The sequence below is a fragment of the Coloeus monedula genome (assembly GCF_965178545.1).
Source record: "Coloeus monedula genome assembly, chromosome: 3".
Lineage (NCBI taxonomy): Eukaryota > Metazoa > Chordata > Aves > Passeriformes > Corvidae > Coloeus > Coloeus monedula.
In genome coordinates this window covers 35078341-35100304 of record NC_138783.1, presented here as the reverse complement: position 1 = coordinate 35100304, position 21964 = coordinate 35078341, and the positions used below count along the sequence as shown (strand labels likewise).

The window sequence follows — 21964 nt, the reverse complement described above, 5'->3', positions numbered from 1 at the left end:
GATTTGCTGTGATGCGCTGTACAATGGGATGGACTGTCAACACAGCAGATCTCAGATCTCTTTGTCTGAAGATTCAAAGACTGATTGTCTGGACTCAGGAGGGCTTTAATTCTCCACAGGAGATGTGCTGATGTACCATGACCAGGTAGAAATTGAACGCAGTCAGGTTAGACTTCAGGTGCCACCATGGTCATCTGAAACAGTAGTTTCTATCCAGTTGCTAATTTGTCAAGGTCATGCCTTCAAATATCATGTTACCACACACCAGTGAATCCTTAGCAAATGAAATCAGGCCCTTTGGGCACCAGGTTCTGTATTTTAAATCCTCTTTCATTTGGCATTATCTAAGATGGGCTTCCTCTGCTTCTTAATGGCATAGCTATCCTGTGGGCAGAGAAGAAATCCCTGCCAGCATCTTCTCCACCAGGCAGAAGTTGTTGGCAGTAATGTGTGGGGAAATCCAGCCAACAGGATGCTGCTGAAGGGAGACCAGAGCTCGCCCAGATGGAAACCACTCTAGAAGGAGAGTGACTGCCATGGGCAGTTGTTACTCCAGCATTACTTTTCCTTCCAAGCATCTATGTCCCAACTAACTTTCCCAAATTGTTTCTATTACCTTTCTTGCACCTCAGAACACACACTTTATTTTAAGCTATTACACAGCTAATGAAGAACTGGTAACCTGGCCTGTCTTATGATCAAATTTGGTAAAAGGCTTTTGTGGACATGCCCCAAATGTTTGGCTGCAACTGGGCCTCCTATTAAGTCCGCTGTTTGGGGCAGTTCATCAGCCTAGACTCTCCTCTATGCTTTTACCCTGAGCTTTTCCTGAAATATACAGATTTGGATGAGATTTGACTTGTGTGAACTTTTGAAAATTTAACCCTTTGATTTGTTCCTGATTGTAAAGTCAGTCTGGGGAAAGAGCATTTTATATGTCAATATAAACATAACCAAAAATAAAATCCTCCTCTCCTCCCAAGTAGAGGGCACATTAAAAATAAAACAGCTCAGAATTGGATCTTGGCAATTCAAGAGTGCCTACTGTTTTCTTGTGACTCTGGCAATTGCTTTCCAAGGAAACCTTTTCAATACAAGAGAATACGAACTATTTTACCATTTCTGAATAGGACAAGGTTAGCTGTTTTGCTGAAACAAACCAGTGTTTATCAACAGAGCTCAACTGCTGTGTGTTATACCAGGACTAGTAAACATGAGGTATGATACCATTGATTACCTGAATGTATGTGGCTGCTTAGCACAAGTGCTGAGTGACTGGTGGAAAACTTGATTTGTTAAGCAAATGGCTTGAATAAATTAAACAATTGGGTGATCTAGCAAGAAGTCTGTCATTTTAGTTATTTTTTATTACATTTCTAGCAATTTATTTAATGCCTTGGGGGTTTTTTTGCTTTTCAGAACTTCCAAAAAATAGTGATACTGGTTAAATTTATGGGCATTACTAAGAATTACCCAGAACATACAACCTGCCTCCTGGTTATATGATGAAACAGACTCTAAGTCCAACCAAATCATGTTGCAGGGTTGGGACCTCCACCTACATGGTATCAGTGACATTCAGTGGCAGTGCCTAAGCAGTGAATGTCTATCTTACCTTTTTTTAAAGACTGCAATATGAATTAAGAAGTCTGTACTGTCAAAACTAAGGGCTCAACAAAATTTCTGGGACTATTACTTTGATCTCCATACAGGCACACAGAAATGCAAGTAAAAACTGTGACCTTGTAAAAAGGATGCCTCTCGCAGATTGGACTATGGCTGTGCAGTAACTTTACTCTTTAAAGATCATCAAGAAACTTCCCCCTGCCCCCACTGAAATAAACTTTTGTCACTAAACAAAATAATCCTGATTTGCATAGGCTACCCGGAGCCAGGTTTAGTTTTATGTTCCTAATACATCACAAGTAACAACCTTTCTCCCTTCTCTTATAAAGTTTGCCAGTTTTCTTTTATAGCTTTGTACTCAAGACATGGTCATAAATTTGAATTCCAAGCCATTTGCTCCAATGATCTTTTTCACATTAACAAAAGAGTAGCAAGGAGAGGAACAAAATAAAAGAAACAAACAGAACAAGCAATGCAAAGTAAAAGGACTCTAATGAAAGCAGTAACTTACTGTAGCTACTTTCACTATCGCTGGCATTAGAAGAAACATGTTCTGCAAGAACAGTACAGCAAATTAAAGAACATAACCAAGCACCACAGAGCTGCAGAAACTTAAAAGAACTGCCACAGTCATGCAAAGGTAGTTATGCAGAGCAAAAATAAAAACTGTGCAGTGTCATCACCTGAAAATGCTCAGATATTTTACAGAGGTAAAATGAAAGCTTTCTCTCTTGTGGCATTTCAGAAAGAGACTGTATGTATTAGCTAGTGACATGTGCCATGGAAAAACCATGTCTTTTTGTGATAGACAGTCAATGACATCTCAGATAACTTCATTTCAATCTATATTATGGCCAACTTGGATCTCACTTCATGTCTTGAGCAATTTCTTGAAATCCAAGTGTCTGCTCATATTCTACACTATCAGTGATGTGCATCATTAATGCATTGGAACTATTCCTGCTAAACTTCTAACCTGTGTCTGTCTTTAATCACTGTGCACTATCCCAAAGGATTGTGCACAGTGATTAACAGATTAACATGAAAGTTGTCTTCACATCAAATATTGTAACTGTTCCTGTTCTACCCTGTCCAAGAAAAAAAAAAAAAAAAAGACAAAGCCAATGAAAGAACTAATTAAAAAAAAAAAAAAAAGGAAGAAGTCTTTTTCCAGACATTGTCTAGCCTCAGGATTTGAGCTGGTGTTTGAAAACCTTTATCAGATCAGTCTGGATAGGTGAACAGGAATATAAGAACTATCATGATGGGTTTGTCAAGTCAGGTATCCTGTTGTCCTGTTTCTGTTATCATATTCTTGAAAGGAAGGTGCAATCTACATCATAAAACGTTGCTGTGAAAAATTGTAGTCAGCAGACTATTTATGGACAGCAAGATCATGCCACATGTTCTCCAGGAGGTCTGCAGGACCATATTAAACAGTGGTTTCTCTGGCAGAAATGCTGATTACTTTGCATCTGAAAGGTCATGTGGCAGTTGAAACTTTTCAGCTGGTCCAGGACATTTAGAAGCCAGTGGCATAATAGCTGTACAGCTGGGAGCACCCTGGGTTAATGAGAGAGACAGGAACAGTGCCAAGATCACCTATTCTCTGCAAGGTGTTGCCTTTCCCCGATGTTCCAATCTAATGGCTTAGGGTTCATAGATTGGGAATGATGGGGCTACTGGAGCAGCAGAAATGAGAGGGGATGATATCTGATAAAAACAGTAATGGGAAACCTTGCTCTTGGGCTTAGGAAGAAGCTTTAAAAAATTCAACTTATGTTTTGAAGAAAACAGCTTAATGACTTTCAGACATTTCACAGCAAGTTAACAAGTGTTATCTCAAGACAGTGTGCTACACAGGACCATTAACAACTTTATTTAAAAATAGCAAATATATATCCTTCATAGTAAGAACTGTCATTAAAAAGTCTGAGTTGAAAATTAACAAAATTTGGATGGGTGAGAATGTCTAGAGGTGTGCCAGTAATTTAAAACTAGGTGCAATATTAATACAGGCACTACAGCCTATATAATACCTTGGTGCTACTTTTTGCCTTACCAGTTTGCAGAATTCGGGTACCTTTCAAATGGCTGGATGTTATGGACAATTGTCCTTGTAAGGACACAGATATTCAGGAAGGTTATCAGATCGGAAGTATTTGATTTCATCAGGGAAGGATCTGCATTTGTTGCTAATGAACTGCTATGACACTTAAATGATGACAGAATGGTTAAAATTCAGGTGGCAGTGACATTTGCTGTCTATCACTGACAAAACCAGTCTTGCAGAACCATTCTTCCTTGTACAAGGGATAAAGCTTTCATCTTTAAGTTGTGAGCCACTGCATGGCCTTAAGTTAAACCATTAAAATGTCCCTTCAACAAATCAGTCAGAAAAAGAATGATTTCCCAAACTGTGTGCATGGATGTGCATTCCTGCAATTAAAAAGCACATACAAAACAGTAGGCGATGCAGCATTAACACACATTTTGCTCCAATTACTTGGTGCTTAAGAAAAGGAATAAGAACTGAGGAACAAGTAGCCGAACACATGCAAGTGGCATTTTGTTTACATTATTTAGCTCTGGATACAGAATTTAATGTAGCTATATATGTAAAAATCAGCAGCAAATATTTCATTCTAAACTTCGAGGAAGAAAAATTGTTTCTGAGCAATGATCTGACATATTACACATTTTGCAATGCCAAGTCTTGAGACAGGATTCTACATCAGAAAAAAGAATAATTAAGGTTGTGTGACAGAGAATAGATTGCTAATGGTGAAAATTGTCCAAAATTAGCTTTGGAGAATGCATGATCTTCTCTAGCCTGCAAATGATTTCTTCCATTAATAACAAATACTAATCTAAAATCCAGCAAAGTAACAAACACTCCCATGCAAAAAGCTGAAAATGCAGAAGCAACAGCATAAACTAATTTTCTATTGATCTCCTCAGGATGTGATCACATTACAATGTTTAACTTTCCCTTTAGATGGAGAGGGAGGAGTTGTTGCTGAAAAGAACAGTCTAGGTAGCAAAACGCGTTCTAGGTATGCTACTCTACAGAACTGCCATGATGGGAACAATAACATACTGTCAGAAACAAAAGGTGTTATTACAAAAGAAGTGAAAGTGTCTGCTTGATACACTGTATGTTATTTAATACCGTCATGCAGAACAGAACGATTGAAACATTTGTAATGCATTCACAGCTGGGTAACAAATAAAACTCTATCTTGTGCATGCTAGGAGTGGAGGGTCCTCAGAGAAGGAACAGAAGCCAAAACAAAACAAAACAAAAAAGGGTTTACAGTGACCATTCCTGGGAACTTACTCAGAGTCTTTGTTCCATAACCGTCGTCACCTAATCCGGGGATGTCCTGCACGGAAGTCCCCAGAGAGAGCAATGAGAAAGGAAGAACAGCCGCAGAAGAGGAAGGAAGAAGTCAGTGGAGTTGAAATGGATACTACCATGACTGACCATGTTGATTGAGCAATCTGGATCCCTGCCTTTTCTTTCTGAAACAAATTTAGACCCATATTCTATGGGAATTCAGCCAAAGAAAGAGGCAGTGACTGTGAAACGTGCCTTTTGGAGCTGTGAGGAAGAAGGAACAACCAGAGAAATAAAGTTCCAGAAACGATCCTCACTGGATTAATTTAGGACAGAATTTTCAAGAAAAAAAGTGAATATTTGTGCCTGGAACTAGCAAATATTATTAATAATGCTGGTTCTCTGCACAATTTAAGCAAGCAATAAATGCTTGTGGTGGTACACATTCCAAGATCCAATTTAGTTCTTCAAGCCGTTAACATGGTTGCTTCATTTAACTGTTAAACTTCCAGCGAAGCTGCCCATGGAAATCAACTTGGTGAAAGTCAAAGACAAAAAAAAGATTAGAAGATATATTTTTAAAAACAATTAGTGTCGTGAAAGAAATCAGATTTGCCTTATTTTGAGCCAATTTTGATCTGGGAATATTTCCGAGAGACAATTTTGGATTTATGACAGATGTCACAACAACTTTGAGGAGACATATTTGCGCTTCCAAAAGTTAAGGTCACTGCTTTATTCTTCTGAAAACACTATTTCCAGAGATGGAAGGAGAAGCTGGATCCAAACTGCAGTCATACATTGGTCACAGTAGTAATACCTCTCCTGCCTGCCTATGACAGATATTTGCCTACATGTGTGGGATACTGGTATCATGCGTGTCACCCATTTGTTGTGCTGCTGCATGTGACATTGTCTCCAAGAGGTTACTTACGTTCTGGATCACTTGTTTCCTGCTCACTCTGCTCCTTGCTCTTGTAGAATGGGAATTTTCGTGAAAAGATGAAGTTCTTTTTACGCTTGTCATTGAATGACTGTGAAGGAGAAAAGGCATGGGGCAAAAACAGGGACGTCTAATTGTTGTCACACTCATGCTGACAAAACAACTAGTTTGTAAAAGTGGAGAGAACTGTAGTGACTCAAATCAGCACAAACCAAGTGGCTGCAAAGAATCAGAGGTAGTTGTGGTGAGGTCTGAAGGTTGAAGGCAAAGCTCCTGGAGACTGGATCGATTTGATTCCAGAGGTCTTAAGTCACAGTGTTCAGCTCCTTACTTGGAAACTGTTGTGTTTGGCTTGTTTGGATGAAGGGCTACAGATGGTTCAGCATGCTTTGAGATCAAGCCATCCATCTTTAATCACAGCAGACTCTGCACAGAATTAATTAAGTGTCTGAAAAGAATAGGCTATAATGTGGAAAGTGGAAGCCTTTGATTTGCTTGTAGTGTGTGGATTCAGCCCTGTGTCAATTAAAAACCAAAATTCTTCACTGGTAGGTGCTGTTGATCTCATAATTTTTTATCTCGCCTCTTTATTGACAACTTCTTAAGTGTCCTTTAATGCTTTTTTTTGGGCATAATTAAAAAAAATACTTTGTTTTATTTTTAAGATGTGTATTTATTCATTAGGTTTCTCTGGATATACTTTTAGTTCTATGTGATTTAGAAATCGAATTCTGCTGATAAGCAGTATTTCATTGCACATCAAGCAACATATTTTGCTGTAATTCTTCAAATCAGAAATTAATACAGAAGAAACTGGGTTTTTTTGCATTTTAAAACCTTTGACTTCATTGACAGTTGCAAGGACTTACAGCACTATACGGTGTAAAAACCAGGATATGCCTACTTGGGACATTTATTTCAGATAGTAAATAAGGAAATAGGGTCCCTATGTAGTCAACTGAAAGAAGATGGCATTTCTAGATGGCACACAGAGCTGCAGCCAGTGTGTGTCTGAAGTGATCTGTGCTGTCAGTCAGACAATGACCTATAATGTCTCTTATACTGAACATATACAGACACAGGACTTTGCAAGTGATGACCTCCGAGAGAGCACAGACCTTCTTAAATCATTTAAAGGACAAATCTCATATGTTTGTCATTGCTCAGATTGAATATAACCAGTATTTGGCTCCAGTTCTGCAATGGAATATATTTAGAGTCTCAGAACATAATTTATTTTCTTACATTTTGAAATCATGGTATAAAATGTGGTTTAGAATATGTATTTCTAAAAGACGCATACTGAAAATCTCTGTTAAAAGAGTTGGTTACTCGTGTCACGAAAGTTTCATGCCACTTTTACATTTCAAGCATATTTAAAGTTTAGTAACTGAAAACAAAGAAAAAAAATGCACATGTAGAATAAATGATCCATGAAAATCTCTCAGAGTATGTAAACATTCAATGTGAAATTAACATGGAGATCATGCACAAATAATTGAGACAGCATGCAATTTCAAAACAAAGCAAGTATGAAAGAAAGCCAGAGGGAAAAAAAAAAGCACATGAAGGATTAAAGTAATCTATGGATGAAAGGAGGACTGACATGCGCATTACATCACTTTAATGACCTAATGGATATAATTAAATTAAAATGCGTTTTCTGTGATAATTTCTTTTACTTTTCCAAAGAAAGGAATGTAGCATGTTAACATTTCTGTTTGTGAAAATGTTGTTTGTCATAATTTATCTGAATTTGACGTAGTAATGCTACTGGCATTACACTTTTAAAGGGAAAAAATATATATATAAACAATAACACCTCAAAAAGTAAGGGGGTTTTAAAATTACAAACACCTCATTACAGAATGCCATTTCACTTTGGACGTCAAGAGAATGTTATCAAATTGATAAATAGCTGTATTTCACAGAAATTGTATGAGAAATAACACTTATATATATTGTTTCAATTTTTTTCCCCAACAGTCTAGAGCAAAAACTTCAGAAAGTACATTTTCACCAGAAAAGCATATATTATTTTCACACTTATGCATGACCTAACAGTATACACCAAATTAGACAGATATTTTATAGTGTTATGTAAACTTTTTCTTCTTTTGCAGTTTCAAATATTGGGCTGCTTTTTTAAAAAAATATTGTTCCACTTCAATTTGGATGATCAAAATCTGACCATTCATAGCAGATGACTATCATGTGCAACTATGCCACTGCATTTACACCAGTAAAAAGCCTTGTTCCTAAAATAAAACTGATCTAGTTATATTAATACTCATAACCAAATATGTTTATGTATGTCATAATATTTGTATAGATTAATCAATGTGTATATTCATGTTAATGACCATATATACTATCATGGTGTAGTCTGAGGGTTTATATTTAAAATAACAAAGAAACTGTAAATTATTATAAAATGTTAAAATGGGTCAGACTCTGCAAACTTATAATTAGTCCTTGGTATTAACTGAAGGAGCTTACCAAGTGTTTATTTTCTTAAATTAAGTGCATGTTTCTCCGCAATAAATCAAAGACAAGAGCCTTGATTTTGGTTTTGTATCCAATATAAGTGGGATTAAACTCAGGCTGATGGTCTCCACCTTAAGGATATGAAATCCTGCTGACACCCAGAAAATGTTTCTTACAGACATCATGATTTATATCTCTAATGTATAGAGACAAGGCAAAGAGAAGAGAGAGACTCATACAGAATAAAACCATGTTTCTGTTCCACACACCATGTTAATTCCACATTTTACTCCAATGTTAATTCCAGATTCTGCTCTATTGGTGGAAAAGTACAGACCAACACTGAGTGTGTATGTTCTTTTTTAAGGAAGGATCATGCATATGAGGATCTATGGCAAGGTTAAACTGCAAAACTCAGATGTATATTTGAGAAATTTATTTCTATACAATGGAAATGTTGGACTTGTCAAATACTCTGGAGCCATAGGCTCCCTACGCTTCTGGAAAGCTGTGAAATAGCTGTAGGATAAATGAGACCGAGGTATTTGCCTACATCTCTCTGCCTGATACAAAGGTTGTGTGCAACTGGAATTGCAGTTGTGATAGGAAGCTTAGCCTGATTCAACAGCATTTATGCAGGCAGAGTTTCTGAAAGTCAGTGAAAAAGTGCCTGAAATGGATTCCTTGTAAGTAGCAGGTTCTTTGCCATGATAATGTAAAAACCTGTAATGGCAAATAACTCAGGCATTTCAGTTGCCATGAAAATCCTTTACAACAGATTACTTCTATATGTCACTGCTATCACTTCACACAGATCACCACTAACCTAGGAAATGGCAGTAGCAGGCACTTTAAACAGGAAAGTGCCTAAGACTAAAAGGCAAATGAAATTTTCAAGTGGCTTGACAACAGAGCAGTGACATCATTCACATCACTTGATCCGTGATGGAAAAGAGTCCGTTCTCAGAAAAAAAAAAAAGTGGAGGAAAGATTTCACTGATGTCCTGGCTTGAATTCTCGTTTGATACTACTTAAGCATACACTGTTTTGAGGAAGCCAAGAAAAATAATTGTGATGTGCACTGTGCACTCTTGCTTGACCAAGTATCCCCAGGTGTCCCCAGTTATGTAAGCCTGGGTTACACACACCAACATTCCCTGGTTGTGACAGACATTAAACCACTGTGTGTTTCGTCTTCTCAAGAACTCACTTGGGTACTTTTTTTGTGTCAAGATCAGTTTTGTATTCTAAATGTTTTTCCCTAGGCTCAGCAGCCATATATATATGTTACTCATCAGCTAATAGGGGAGTGGTTTTTAAAGGAAATTTTCATGTAACATTAAATAAACAGTCCAATTTCAAAATTTGCTTTATAGTGGTAAACATCACAAAAACCAGTAATTTGATAGTCATACCATACTGCAATAGGCAGCTATAGTGTTATTTACTTTGAGCTTCTTCCCAAATTTTTTTCATAGTGTAGCTGATCCAACCCATACTATTTAGTACAGATGTGCCCTTGACAGAGGTTGTCCTCTTTATGCTTTGCAGAAGATCCTAATATGTTGGGGAAATATTTTTTATGGTGCTCTAAGAGCTCTATCCACTCAAAGCCAATAAACTCCCAACTGCTTTGGGAATGCTTTCTTTTTCTATTCCATTCAACAAATGCTTATCCTCAGTCATAAGCTGGGAACCAGTGTACAGGGATCACCTGAGAGAAAGCTGTTCCAGAGCACTGGCTGTGAAATTCTCTTTTACAGGGTGTAGATGAATTTCATATACCATCTAATTTTAGGCAGGTTTCAACTATGCTTTAACCTAGTTTTTATGTTATATGATTAGGTATGTCAGTTTTGTTCTCAGATCAGTCTAGCAGTGTATATGAGAAATTACTTTTACTGCTTCTAATCTGCAATGTGGTTTTCTTATTCTTCTTCTTTAATACCTGATTTTGGCCTAAGTTAAATGAAAATCCCTCACATACACACCCTTCTACATGAATCTACAAGATTTACTATCAACATTATAGCTCTTCAATCCTTTCCTCTATATTTAATTGACACTTTTTGTAGTAGGGATATTAATTTACTCATTTGAACACTGACTTTAATAACGGTTTGGGCACTCAAACACTGTTAAATCCCTATATTTAAATATTTTGATTTTATAGACCTCTATATTATATATTTTAAATCCCTCCCATCATACCAAAAATTTGCACTGACGCCAGAAAGAAAATTGTTGGTCTGTAACATATACTCAGTCTTATTTCTCCTTGGAAGCACATATATCACCTCACTGGTTTTATAATGGGCTTTTTCACCTGGCAATCCCAAGCCATGATGAATTTGAAATCTCCAGGTTAAATGATGTGACCAAGTCTAGAGGATTGCCAGTGCTACTGAGCCATTCTTGCTTTCCTGGTGTAACCCCAAGCTTGGCCATGGCCTGGGTTCACACACACAGAAAGCACTTCATGATGTCCAGGCAGACACACAGAAGATAAACTGAGGAGTTGTTAGTGGCAGCTGTAAGCCTGGTTGTGCAGAGATCACAGAGTATATTCTTTGAGATGTAGATCTTTCATTCTCAGTCTGCACACACAATTACATGCTGGCAAGCAGCACTTGCCAACTTCCCTATGATTTTTTATGAGATACGAGGCGAAGGACATCCCTATTCTGTTAAGTTCAGCCTTTGGTTTTCTTGGATACTTCAGTCCTGGGCTACAGCCACTCCTTATCGAATTTTTGCACCATGATCTGTTTCGACAAGTGAGAAACAGCTGGGTGAGAAGAAGCTTAGATGAAAGTAACTCTGCTTGCTTAGTTTTCCCATGAAGCTGTAGAGAGATCTGGGTGCTGGCAATTCAAAATGAAAAAGTAAAAGCCTGATTAAAAACTCCATGCTATCTAGCTTCTCCAGACAAGAGTAGTGTGGCTTAGTATTCATGAGTATGAAATTTTAATAACTTTTTTTTTAAAGACTTATTGCTACTTGTCTGCCAGCAACTCAATTTTAATTCCTAACAAAAAACCAGTTAAAACCAACATAAACTACCAGGGGAGAAAAAACACTAATAGATTTTCAAGAAAACATGAAAACCAGTATTTCTAGTTTTGCAAACCTGTATTTAACTTGGTGCAAGGTATGAAGGGAGTACTCTTCTGTGCTAATTTGCATGATATCATTGTTAGCAAGATGAAACACCAACATAAATCTTGCTTATGTGACAGCCAAGGTAATTTACACATATCTGAAGGTTGTACACCAAGATAGTGGGAAGGAATTGTTCAAACAGCAGCACTGGAAACTGATAGTGTGAAAATAAGAAAGGGCAAAGCTCCTTGACAGTAAAATCCATTTGGATGTAGAATAATCTGCCCCAAGGGAAGTGGAAAAGCCTAGATGATTTTTTCACATCTAAAACAAATCTGCTAATCTTAAGTACTGAGGGGAATAACACTGCAGTGCCTGGAGAGAAGGGGATGGTGAAGGGAAAAGAGCTAAACAACAAGCCTCTTCCAGCTCTAACATCCATGTTTTTGTGATGAGATGATCACAGACCCAGCACCTCAGAGTTGTGCTGTGGTCCAGCGTGGGCTTGGACCTAGCCAAGCTCACTGCAGCCATATGGGCAGTGTGAAGGTGTTCCTCTCCTTCCTCACATCTCCAGCTGGAGTCGGAAAATGTATTTGATGTTTGGCAATGTTGTCCTAAATGTTCCTCTACTCTGGTCAATATCTTTTCCCAAAAAGGAAAATAGAGCTGATGTATGTCATCAGCTACTGATCCTGCTAATAAATCTTTGCACATGTGAACCTGTCCCAGCACCCTTTGTGCAACAACGATGTCAAAAGAGCCCCAGAGATCAAAGGTAGCATTGGTGTGCACTTGGCAAAGATTTGGGACTATCTGATCACCCAGACCCACAGGTTTTCCTACAATATACTGTAGGACCTTTATCCACTTGATCTTCATTCCTCAGTTATGATCAGGTATTTTAAAAAATCTTTTTCAGAACTCTGATTCCCAGTTGACTGCTAGTGCTCTTTAGAATTTAAAATGAAATTGAGGATTTTGTTCTCTATGCAGTCTTTTGAATTAATTTCACTATTAAATAAAGCTGCAGAAGGTGTTGGTTATCTGTGCTATTAAAAAACCACCAACTTCCTCATTTAAAACTATTTTTTGTGGAAACATTCATGCAATCAAGTGCTGTGCACTTGTGCAAGTGCAAACTACTGCATTAAATGGACCATTGCACAAAAATAAGTTGTATAAAGACCTTTATTACTCTAATTTTGTTATGGAGTAGTGGAGAAAGATTTACAATACCTGCACTCCTTCAAACTGTACTTCTAGAAAGACAGTTGGACAAGATAATATTTTGAACTTCCCTTTTGAGTTAAAGGAAGAGTGACTGGTGTAGCAGGCTGAATGAAGGCAAGGGTCTGGCTCAGGAGACGTAAATCATGCCAGGCTCACGGTTTTAATTTAAAACATTGATTTATTTAGGCCTTACAGTTAAAGTCATAATAAATAGAGACATGGGCAAAAAAACCCAAAGTCAATCTCTAAGACACTGGTTTAAGGTTTGTGTAGGAGGTGAAGCTCCTACATCTTCCAGTAATGCATCTCACATGAGCAGTCTCACAGGCAGGATATCAAGTTAGATGGACTGTGGCTTTGACCCACGTGACAGTTCCTGTGTCCCTATAACCTTCCAAACATGGTCTCTGAGTCACTAAGGCAATCACCACTGAGGTGCTTAAATTTAACTGAGTCAGAAATAAAGATGTGAAATATAGAGCATCTCTCTTCTCAATAAGTGCTGACGCTTAACTCCACACTTCTGGATCTTTGTGTGATATCTTACTAGAAGAAAACTTTGCTCTCTTTCTAATTCTTTGACAATACCTACTGCCAATACTATAAATTTTTCTTTTCAACCAATTATTTTAGAAGAAAACCCAAGTAACTATGGCATTATCTATACATACATACAAACTTCCTACTATTTAATTCAGGATATTAGACAGCAAGTTATAAAAATAGACCACACATGAAGTTCAACTCAGCACAAATTTCTGCTGGAACAGCTTAGAAGAAAAGCAATTAACTGTCAGCTGTAAACTTTAGTATTTTACCTGTGCTAGCAAATTTTCACTGTTTTATATTTAATCTGTGACTGATTTAAACATTGCATTACATATCTTTTTGTCTCCTAAAAATTTCTCTTACCTAAGCAGGGATGGCACAAACTTCTTGTGGGATAGAAAGTACAGATACTGTAGTCCCTAACATTATGGCCACCTAAGAAACAACATTATCTTATAAATAAAACTCCACACAATAATTAAGATTACAGAAAAATTACAGAAGAATCTATAAAATCTATAAAATACATGTATTTATATTGCTCATTAACAGAAAAAAATTACTCTTAGTATTTTCTTTGACTGACAAAATGCCAATAGGCAGGAATATTTTTCATCATCTGGATAAATTCAATGACAAATCCACTATTTCTCAATTTTTCTACTCTCATCCATTATGCTTACAAATTGATGGCTGATATTTAGAATTTGTACTTCACAATAAAATGAAATATGGAAAACAGACCCTAAGATTTTTTACTTTAATATTTTCTTTCAATTTGAAAGAAATTCTTTCAAATACTCTACTTCTACTGGATTTTTCAAAGAAAGCTATGGAAACATATTTCTTCAGATGGGTAAAAGCCTCAAATTTGACCTGACAGTTATTTTTTCACCAATTCTAGAACTGATTCACCTTCTTAAAACCACAGATTCTTTAAGGCATACCAGTTCCCTGCCAGAGTCAACACTGCTACCATGATACAAATTAAGACTGAAGACTCACTTGTTTTCCTTTATTTTTGACTGTACCTGGGCTCAACAGGCATTATTATTAAATTACCATGTCTTTTGTGGAGTGCCTCAAGATAACCTGGAGAAACAAGAATCTGTACAGTAAATTTTTCTGGCTGTGTGCTGTTTTATAATTTGAATTTTATTTGATTGCTTCAGCACATGAGTGAAACAGATGCTGATGACAGCAGTATTTCTAATGTACTTTGGAGAAATGCTGAGCAAAAAGTGTTCAGCTCAAGGGGAATGGTCAGGACAGCCCAATATTGCAGGCTCAGGTCAATCCAAAAGTACAGCCAGCATTCACTACTTGGCTTCAGCCCCAGCTATCATGAAGTGTGAATACAGAGCAGTGAGGATGTGAAAATTCATGAAAGAGCAAGGGCAGTTGGACAAATGAGATTCAGATTTTCCTCCTGTCCTGGCTACAGACAGGGGGGTGGAGTTTAGCGCTGTAAGCGTGTGACCAAGTTGTTATTCTACACCATGCACATCATCCCTGGGGCGAGTGGATTCAGCAGGAAAAGCTGGGCACCTGTACTGGAAGCCAGCCAGTGGGAGTGGCTTATTTGGAGTTTAATTTCCTGCTGGTGTTATAACCAGCACACTCCTATATGGGAAGAAGTCATCTCCCAGAAACAAGTTGTTCCACAAACAGGAACAATGCTGAGATCTGATTCTTCCATGACACCCAGTGTTACCCCATTTTGGAGGTCTTACAGCCTTTGACAGAACTTAAATCCAACAGAGAGAAAACCAAAGAATCATAGAATATCCTGAGCTGGAAGGGACCCACAAGGATCATTGACTCCCAGTCCTGCACAGCACCATCCCCAAGAGTCACACCATGTGCCTGAGAGAGTTCAAATGCTTCTTGAGCTCTGTCAGGTTTGGTGCTGAGAGCACTTCCCTGAGGAGCCTGTTCCAGTGCCCAGCCACCCTCTGGGTGAAGAACCTTTTCCTAATATCCAACCTAAACCACCCGGGACACAGCTTCAGTCCACCCCTTCAGGTCCTGTCACTGGTCATCAGAGAGAAGAGTGCCTGTCCCTCTGCTTCCCCTCCTGAGGAAGCTGTAGCCTGCAGTGAGGGATCTCCTTTGCCTCTCTGGGAATGATGACCCTGGAAACGACCGACTGAGTGTTAACGAGCTCTCCAAATCAGCAGCTTTTTGAATGTACTCAGGTTGTGGATTTTCCTCTACTTCTATGTTTGCCACAATACCAATCACTTTAAGAAATCTATTAATTGTGTAAAATATCTTTAGAAAAGAAGTGCAAAGAAAAGTTGGTGAAAATCCACTGCATATGTGGAAAACTTTCAGATTACAGAATTGCTTATCCCTAAGAGTGGTGAATCTTTATACTTAGAAAATGGATGCCTGGTAAAGCACTGATGTTGGAAAAAATCTTCATTAGGCAGAGAGAGGGTATAGACAACCTAATAGATTGTTATGCTTTTTTTCTGACAATCAGGGATTAAATTGAGGTAATTGCCTTTTTCTCTGCATTGATACACCCCAATTTGCCCCGGTGAACCACTAGCACAGATGCTGTACCTGAGACCAGGGCAGGTGTGACTCAGCTTCTGCTTAGTGATGAAGACAAATAATCCAATTTCCATAGACACTCAGAGAAGAAGAAATAAAAACAGGGTTAAACTGCAGCAGTTCAGCCATTTCTAAGACTGAGGAGAGTAAAGCACTGAAGTGGGCTGTTTGGGAAGAATATGAAATATCTGTTGTGGCAGATCTTTAAGCAGAGATTAGACAATTCTGGGAGATGGGAGGAAGTTACAGACGACAACCTCAGGGCAGAGGCGACCACTTGAGGTTTCTAAAGACTAGTTTTTCTCTGATTTGATGACTAGGGCTGAAAATATAATGATTTTCTAGAGCATAATGGTTTGGAAATATGTAGGTTTATTTGTTTGGCTTTCCCCCCTGCCCCCCTCCAAATACTTAATAAACTGTGAAAAGGTGTCCTCTGTATCAAGTCCTGTCAGTCACTGGATTTTGACACTTGGAGGAGAGGTGCATTAAGTATGCAGAGGGTTTTGTTTACCCCACAATACTGAATTTGCTCAGTCAGGTTTCTCTTTTTCCTTTCATGCCTCAGTGCAGTGTTGCTAACATGACCATAAAGCAAGAGGATGACCTTACATTTGAGGCATCTGTGGGATCTGTAAACAGAATCTGCACATAAGAAATATTATTAAATGCTATTAGGCTTCTGACTGTTGCAATAAATTCATTTGGAGGCAACTGAAGAAGCCGGCTGAGTGTGATGTAGGTGATCTGACTGGAATCTGAAAAGAACTGTGGATGCCAAGCTAAGTGAATAGAAAAAAAACGAATGGGTAATGATGGAGCAGTGTGGTGTGGGTCACAGCCCAGAACCCGAACTACTGATGGGCAGCGGAGCTGGGAGGGATTTTGGAGGGATGGGGCAGTCCCTTTTCTTGGCAGGCACCTCATCCCTGTTCAGCACCCTGCTGAGCAGCCTCACTAGGGCAGGCACCCATCTGGAAATGCTTCCCAGTAAACATGGGCTGAATATCTCCCCACACCCTGACTCACGCGTTAAAAATGGAGATTGTGGGAGACATCCCTTTCATTTCATTGGGAAATGACATAGAGTATTTGTAGATAAGGCAATATTCTGGAGTCACTGGCCAGATAAGGTGTGAAATGAAAAGGCATGTGGTGTAAAAAACCAGTTCTCTGCATAAAATTTTTATCTATATGTTTCCTGATATTTCAACACATCTCTGGAAACAGGCAACACCCATAAATATTAGCAAAACTGAGAAGCTGCTAAAGACCTTTCCAAGAGCTATCATTTCAACTGTAGAATATTTTCGAGAGACAGTCAAGGAAGTGTATGTGATCTGACAGGGATAAAAGCAAATGTGCTATTTTTGTCTCCTGAAAGACCTGTTATAATTATAACAGTTAAGGAAAAAGCAGATTACTGGCTAATCTCTTTCCCCCCTGCAATATTTCCATCACTTGACACTTTGTTTGATTCACTAAAAAGTCTGAAAAGCCCTCAACAACTGTGAGTTTTAGGATTAGAAAAGGAAAGGCTATTTTTGTTCAGTCTGAAGCCTGTGGTAGGGAGAGTTACCAAGAATTCAGTATGCTGCTTTGGCAGATACATAACCCTGCTCACAGCCACTCACATGCTCTGCTCCTTTTGGTGCAAAGGTGAGCATCAGAAGATATGATATGGGATATGATCTTGAGTTCAACATAGCATAAAACATACTTTATATTGAAGTTTGTGCTTACATAACTTTGGCTTCCTCCAGCAAAAATATCAGACATAAACCTTTGGGCTGCTCCATTTTCCATTGATTATCCATAGACCAGTGAGCCCCAAAGACTGAGAAAGCAAATGCTTAGGAAATTATAACTGTGCTATCTGTCCTCATTTATCTTTTATTTTTTATATTTCCAGTGTCCTGGAAATCCTGTCCTTTGCTGCAGCAGCAGAGAGGGGCCATAGGGAACCAGAGCAGGGGACTGGTGGATTTGATGTGCCAGCCACCTTCAGTAACAATCACAAAAGCTGCTGAAGTTCACTACAGCAATTCTATGAATGAAGACAGAGGCTGAACTTGGTCAACATGATGTAAGCACAATCTTTGCTTGGTGAAATGAAACTGTTTATACCCATATTTGTATTCCTTTCCTTACTACATAGATTTTAACATCTCTAACTGGTCTGGTATCTTTAAAAGTGTTAACGGGGCCTGGATCCCGGTGATGTCTCTGAGCCTGAACAAATAAATTTCTTTGGGTCAAAATTAACAGAACATGAAAGAGAAGTAGCCCTATTGGGTTAAGCCAGAGATCCAGTTAGCCCAGTAGCTTTTCTGACACTGTCCAATAACAGATGTTTAAAAGGAAAAGTAGAAGTAATATGATCCTTTCCGCTTTATACCATGTCATCTTGAAATCAACAATTAATATAGTCTGAGTTACAGGACAGAAGTTTTAAAGTTGTCATTAGTTTTGCTACTTGCTAACCTACCTAATTTCTTTTAAACTTATTTATTTTTTATGCAGTATCCTGTAATAATGAGCATGGGAATTTAATTATGCATTGCGTGAAAAGGTCTATCCGTTGCCTTATTTAAACTTGAGACCAGAAGGTTTCCCTAGAGTTCCCTAATTTTGATTCACATTCCCTGTTTCTGTATCCATCCCAATTATGTAGACTAATTTCACAAGGCATGGATGGGAGGAATCCAGTGAAACAAATCTAAAGTCATATAAATATTCTAAATCACATCATTTTTAAAAAGTGCTGAGCTCATTTTATAGATGAAGTAACATACAAGTTTGGTCCAAAAAAGAGGAACTGTGGGCCTTTGGAAAAATTACCCCTTAGCTCTCCCTACAAACAGATTTGTCAACTATATTGCTGAGCATTCTTAAACACCTTTTCAGTGAGACACAAGGAACTGATCAACTACAAATGTCACCCTATCTGTAACACTTCCTAAATATCTTATCTCCAGATTTGGGATTAAAAATGAGGTATAAACAGATGAAAATGCATAAGACTCTATAAACCCACAGAATAATTAGACAGTTTCTACTTCAAAATCATAGTTATCGCAAAGAAATTTTGGTATTACCTCAGGAACCTTTGCTGTGGGTTATTAGCTCTTGACCTTTGCTTCTACAGGGGAAGAAAGGAGTCAGGGCTAGTGAGATGATTCAGGTAAAACTGCAGTAGGGTACACCTTTACATGTTCAAAATCCCCAAGGATTCTCTGTATTCAGTTGGGGTATTATTATTATTGTTATTAGTAGTAGTAGTACTATTATTATTATTTAAATGTTTTCATGCACATCTCCTGTCCAAATTCAGAAATATTCCATGAAAATATTTCTCAGTTTCATCTTTCGAGTAAACTAAGACCTTTACACTTGCCAACACAGTCATGAATGTATGAGCCAAAGGTGCCACAGACACACATAAGCTCATTCCTATCTGAATTTTAGCTTGATTTTGTAACAAAAGCATTTTCCTGGGCCTACTGCAGACCTGTTTACCTGAGCTAAATTTCTTCCAGAGTTTAAAAAAAAAAAGTAAAAAAAAGTAAAGCATGGACTCTTAGCTTACACCACTTGTTTTCTGGACACTGTAAGAATGAATGGAAATATTGACACCTAAAATCTACATACATATGTGTGTACTCAAATATCTCATTTCACGTGGAAGGTTTGGTCCCAAAAGGGTACAGTGGTCTTAGTCTGTAATTACACAAATTCCTAAACAATGAATCAAACACTGATGTTGAGTGGCTGGAAGAGTAATGTTACACTGATGACAAAAATGGAAAAACAATTTGGGGACTCAAGAGGTAATTAAATTCTTGACAGAATCACTTGAAAAGGGACCATTAGTTATATGACTGAATTATTCCCCTACAGCTTTGATTATATATGGGAAATAGGCATTTAACAAGTGATTTCATTGGCAATAAAAAAATTATTATCTCTCAAAATAAGTGGCAACATTAATTTACAGGGTTGTGGAGAGTGGTCATTTCAAACCAAAAAATGGAATTATGACTTCTGAAGAAATGCAATGAGATGAATCAGTCTGTTCTTAGTGCATTTTATTACATATTTTATACCAAGTTATCTGCATGTGCAAATAATGCATAGTTCCATGTGCCTTATAAGTCTGGAAAACTTGTTTCAGTCAGTACAATAATTCTGTCTTTGCACTGAATTCAGGAATTGTTCTGTAGAGCAGTAACAGGGAAGCATTTGCAAGTCTGAAATATTGCTGGCATGTAGAGACTTGGGAACCCCTCTGCTAGGAACTGTGTGCCCACAGCAAGAGGAATTTCTTACCCCGCTAATCTGTCTGAAAAGACAGAGTAAATGGGAATAAGGGAACTATTAGTATTACCATTATGGATGGAAACTGAAGGAAGAAGAGATTAAGAATGAGAATTTCAAACTAGGCAGAAGACCACAGGAACAGCAGTTCTGGAAGGGACCTGCTGAACCACTTTCTTATTTGCCTTGCCAACACCTACCTACGGCCGTGTCCGCTCATGACACAGTTTTGGCCCTGCTCTGTTTTCTGCAGCCAAGCAGGACTTCTCCCTGATAGCTGCTGAATCTCTGTCTCCTAGTTTGCTCACAGAAGCCCTCATTTGTAAATTCCAAACATGCCAATTGGACGGGTTTCAAAAATAAATCCCTGCAAATGTCAAGTATTCACTACTGCTACAACTGCAAGCTACACTTCCGCAGAAAAATATACCTTAACAGCCAGGACTGTGGGCATTCTCATGCTGTAATACTTGCCAGCCAGATGGCACCAGACAGGATAGTGCCATCAGGCTAACGAGAACTGCTGATTTGGGCACAGTAAAGCAGCTCTGTGGAGCAGCAACAGCAGGAACACCATTCTGTCCAGGCAGCACTGGTGGAAGGGAACTTGCATGTTTTGTGTTGTTTTGGCCATAGTGTACCTGGTGTGAAACACACCTGTGTTCAATGTCTGTCACAACTGTCAAAGCAGAACACCCAAACCCTAATTTTTACTATCCAGGACTTCGTAACTTACAACTTTTGGTTTGTGATTTAGCAGCTTTTGAAGCCAGGGATTTTACACTTCTGGTCCTATTGCATTAAACTGCTATCCATCTGCATTCATTTTTAATGTCTTTTCTTCTCTATCTATCGTTTAACTAAAATCATAGCTATCATGGAATGCTCTATTTTCTTAGTATCTTTCTCTTAGGAGGCACTGTCATTCAGTACTATTATAAAAAGCATATTTAATTATTTTGAAGATTTTATCATGCTCATCTCGGATCTACATTTCACTTTCCTGCAGGTCTTGGTTGCAACAACCTAAAAATTCCTTATGCTGCTAAAATTTCCTCTACTCTGAAACTTATAAAACAATTGTAAAGTGCAATTTCTAAAGGTTTCACTATTTACGTACCCCTTTTGCATCAATTACACCAGGTTTGGCGTTGAATTTCACTGTCTTCAAACGTGCACGCTCCTTTCTTTCAACTCTGGGGAAAAGAAAACACAAGTGAAGAAACACATGTTGATTATAGCAGCACTTTGTGTGAAGTGTTTGATACCTGCTCTCCTAAGACCACTGGCAGCTTACTATACATAAAGCAAACATTTAAAGCAAATTTCATACATTGAAAAGAGAGGTCACTTCCTCAGCCAGGCAGCAGTTTTCTGGCAAATGTGGGACTGGGTTTGAGGAGTCTAGGCTGCCCTACACCAGCAGAACAGCACTGCCTCTCAACACACATGGGAGTGTGGGAAAAGCATGCTAGGGACAGATTTACTCTCTCTGATTTAAGCTGTTCAAAAATCAGGCAACATTTAGAGCTCTGTGGTCAGAGGAATGAAACAAGGACATGTCTTTAATCACCTTGATTAATACGGACACTACTATATTAGTGATGTTTCCTACCTTTGCAAAATCATCTACACAATCTATCATTGACTGGTTCAAGTGAAAAAATATGATCATCTACCTGAAACTGAAACACTAACCCTATTTGTCCAAGACTGGGAATTACTCTAGGAAATCTCCATTGAACCCAGCAAAGCTGCCTTGTAAGAGACATTAGAATACATTCCTGCAAATCTCTTGCTTTCTA

At 38.2% G+C, this 21964-nt stretch overlaps 1 protein-coding gene across 8 annotated transcripts in view; it reads right to left on the bottom strand.

Moving 5' to 3' along the window:
* DLG2 (discs large MAGUK scaffold protein 2) overlaps window positions 1-21964 on the bottom strand; it is a gene marked incomplete at both ends in the record, with an annotated part of 992680 nt that overhangs the window by 14872 nt on the left and 955844 nt on the right. For 5 of the 8 annotated variants that reach the window (XM_082277309.1, XM_082277306.1, XM_082277310.1 and 2 more), the window contains 2 exons: window positions 4967-5012; window positions 21280-21355. In XM_082277309.1, the coding sequence (XP_082133435.1) occupies window positions 4967-5012; window positions 21280-21355 (122 nt within the window). Of the gene's footprint in view, window positions 1-2137; window positions 2180-4966; window positions 5013-5900; window positions 6001-21279; window positions 21356-21964 lie in introns of all 8 variants that reach the window. The other 3 variants (XM_082277305.1, XM_082277308.1, XM_082277307.1) reach the window with 3 other exon arrangements.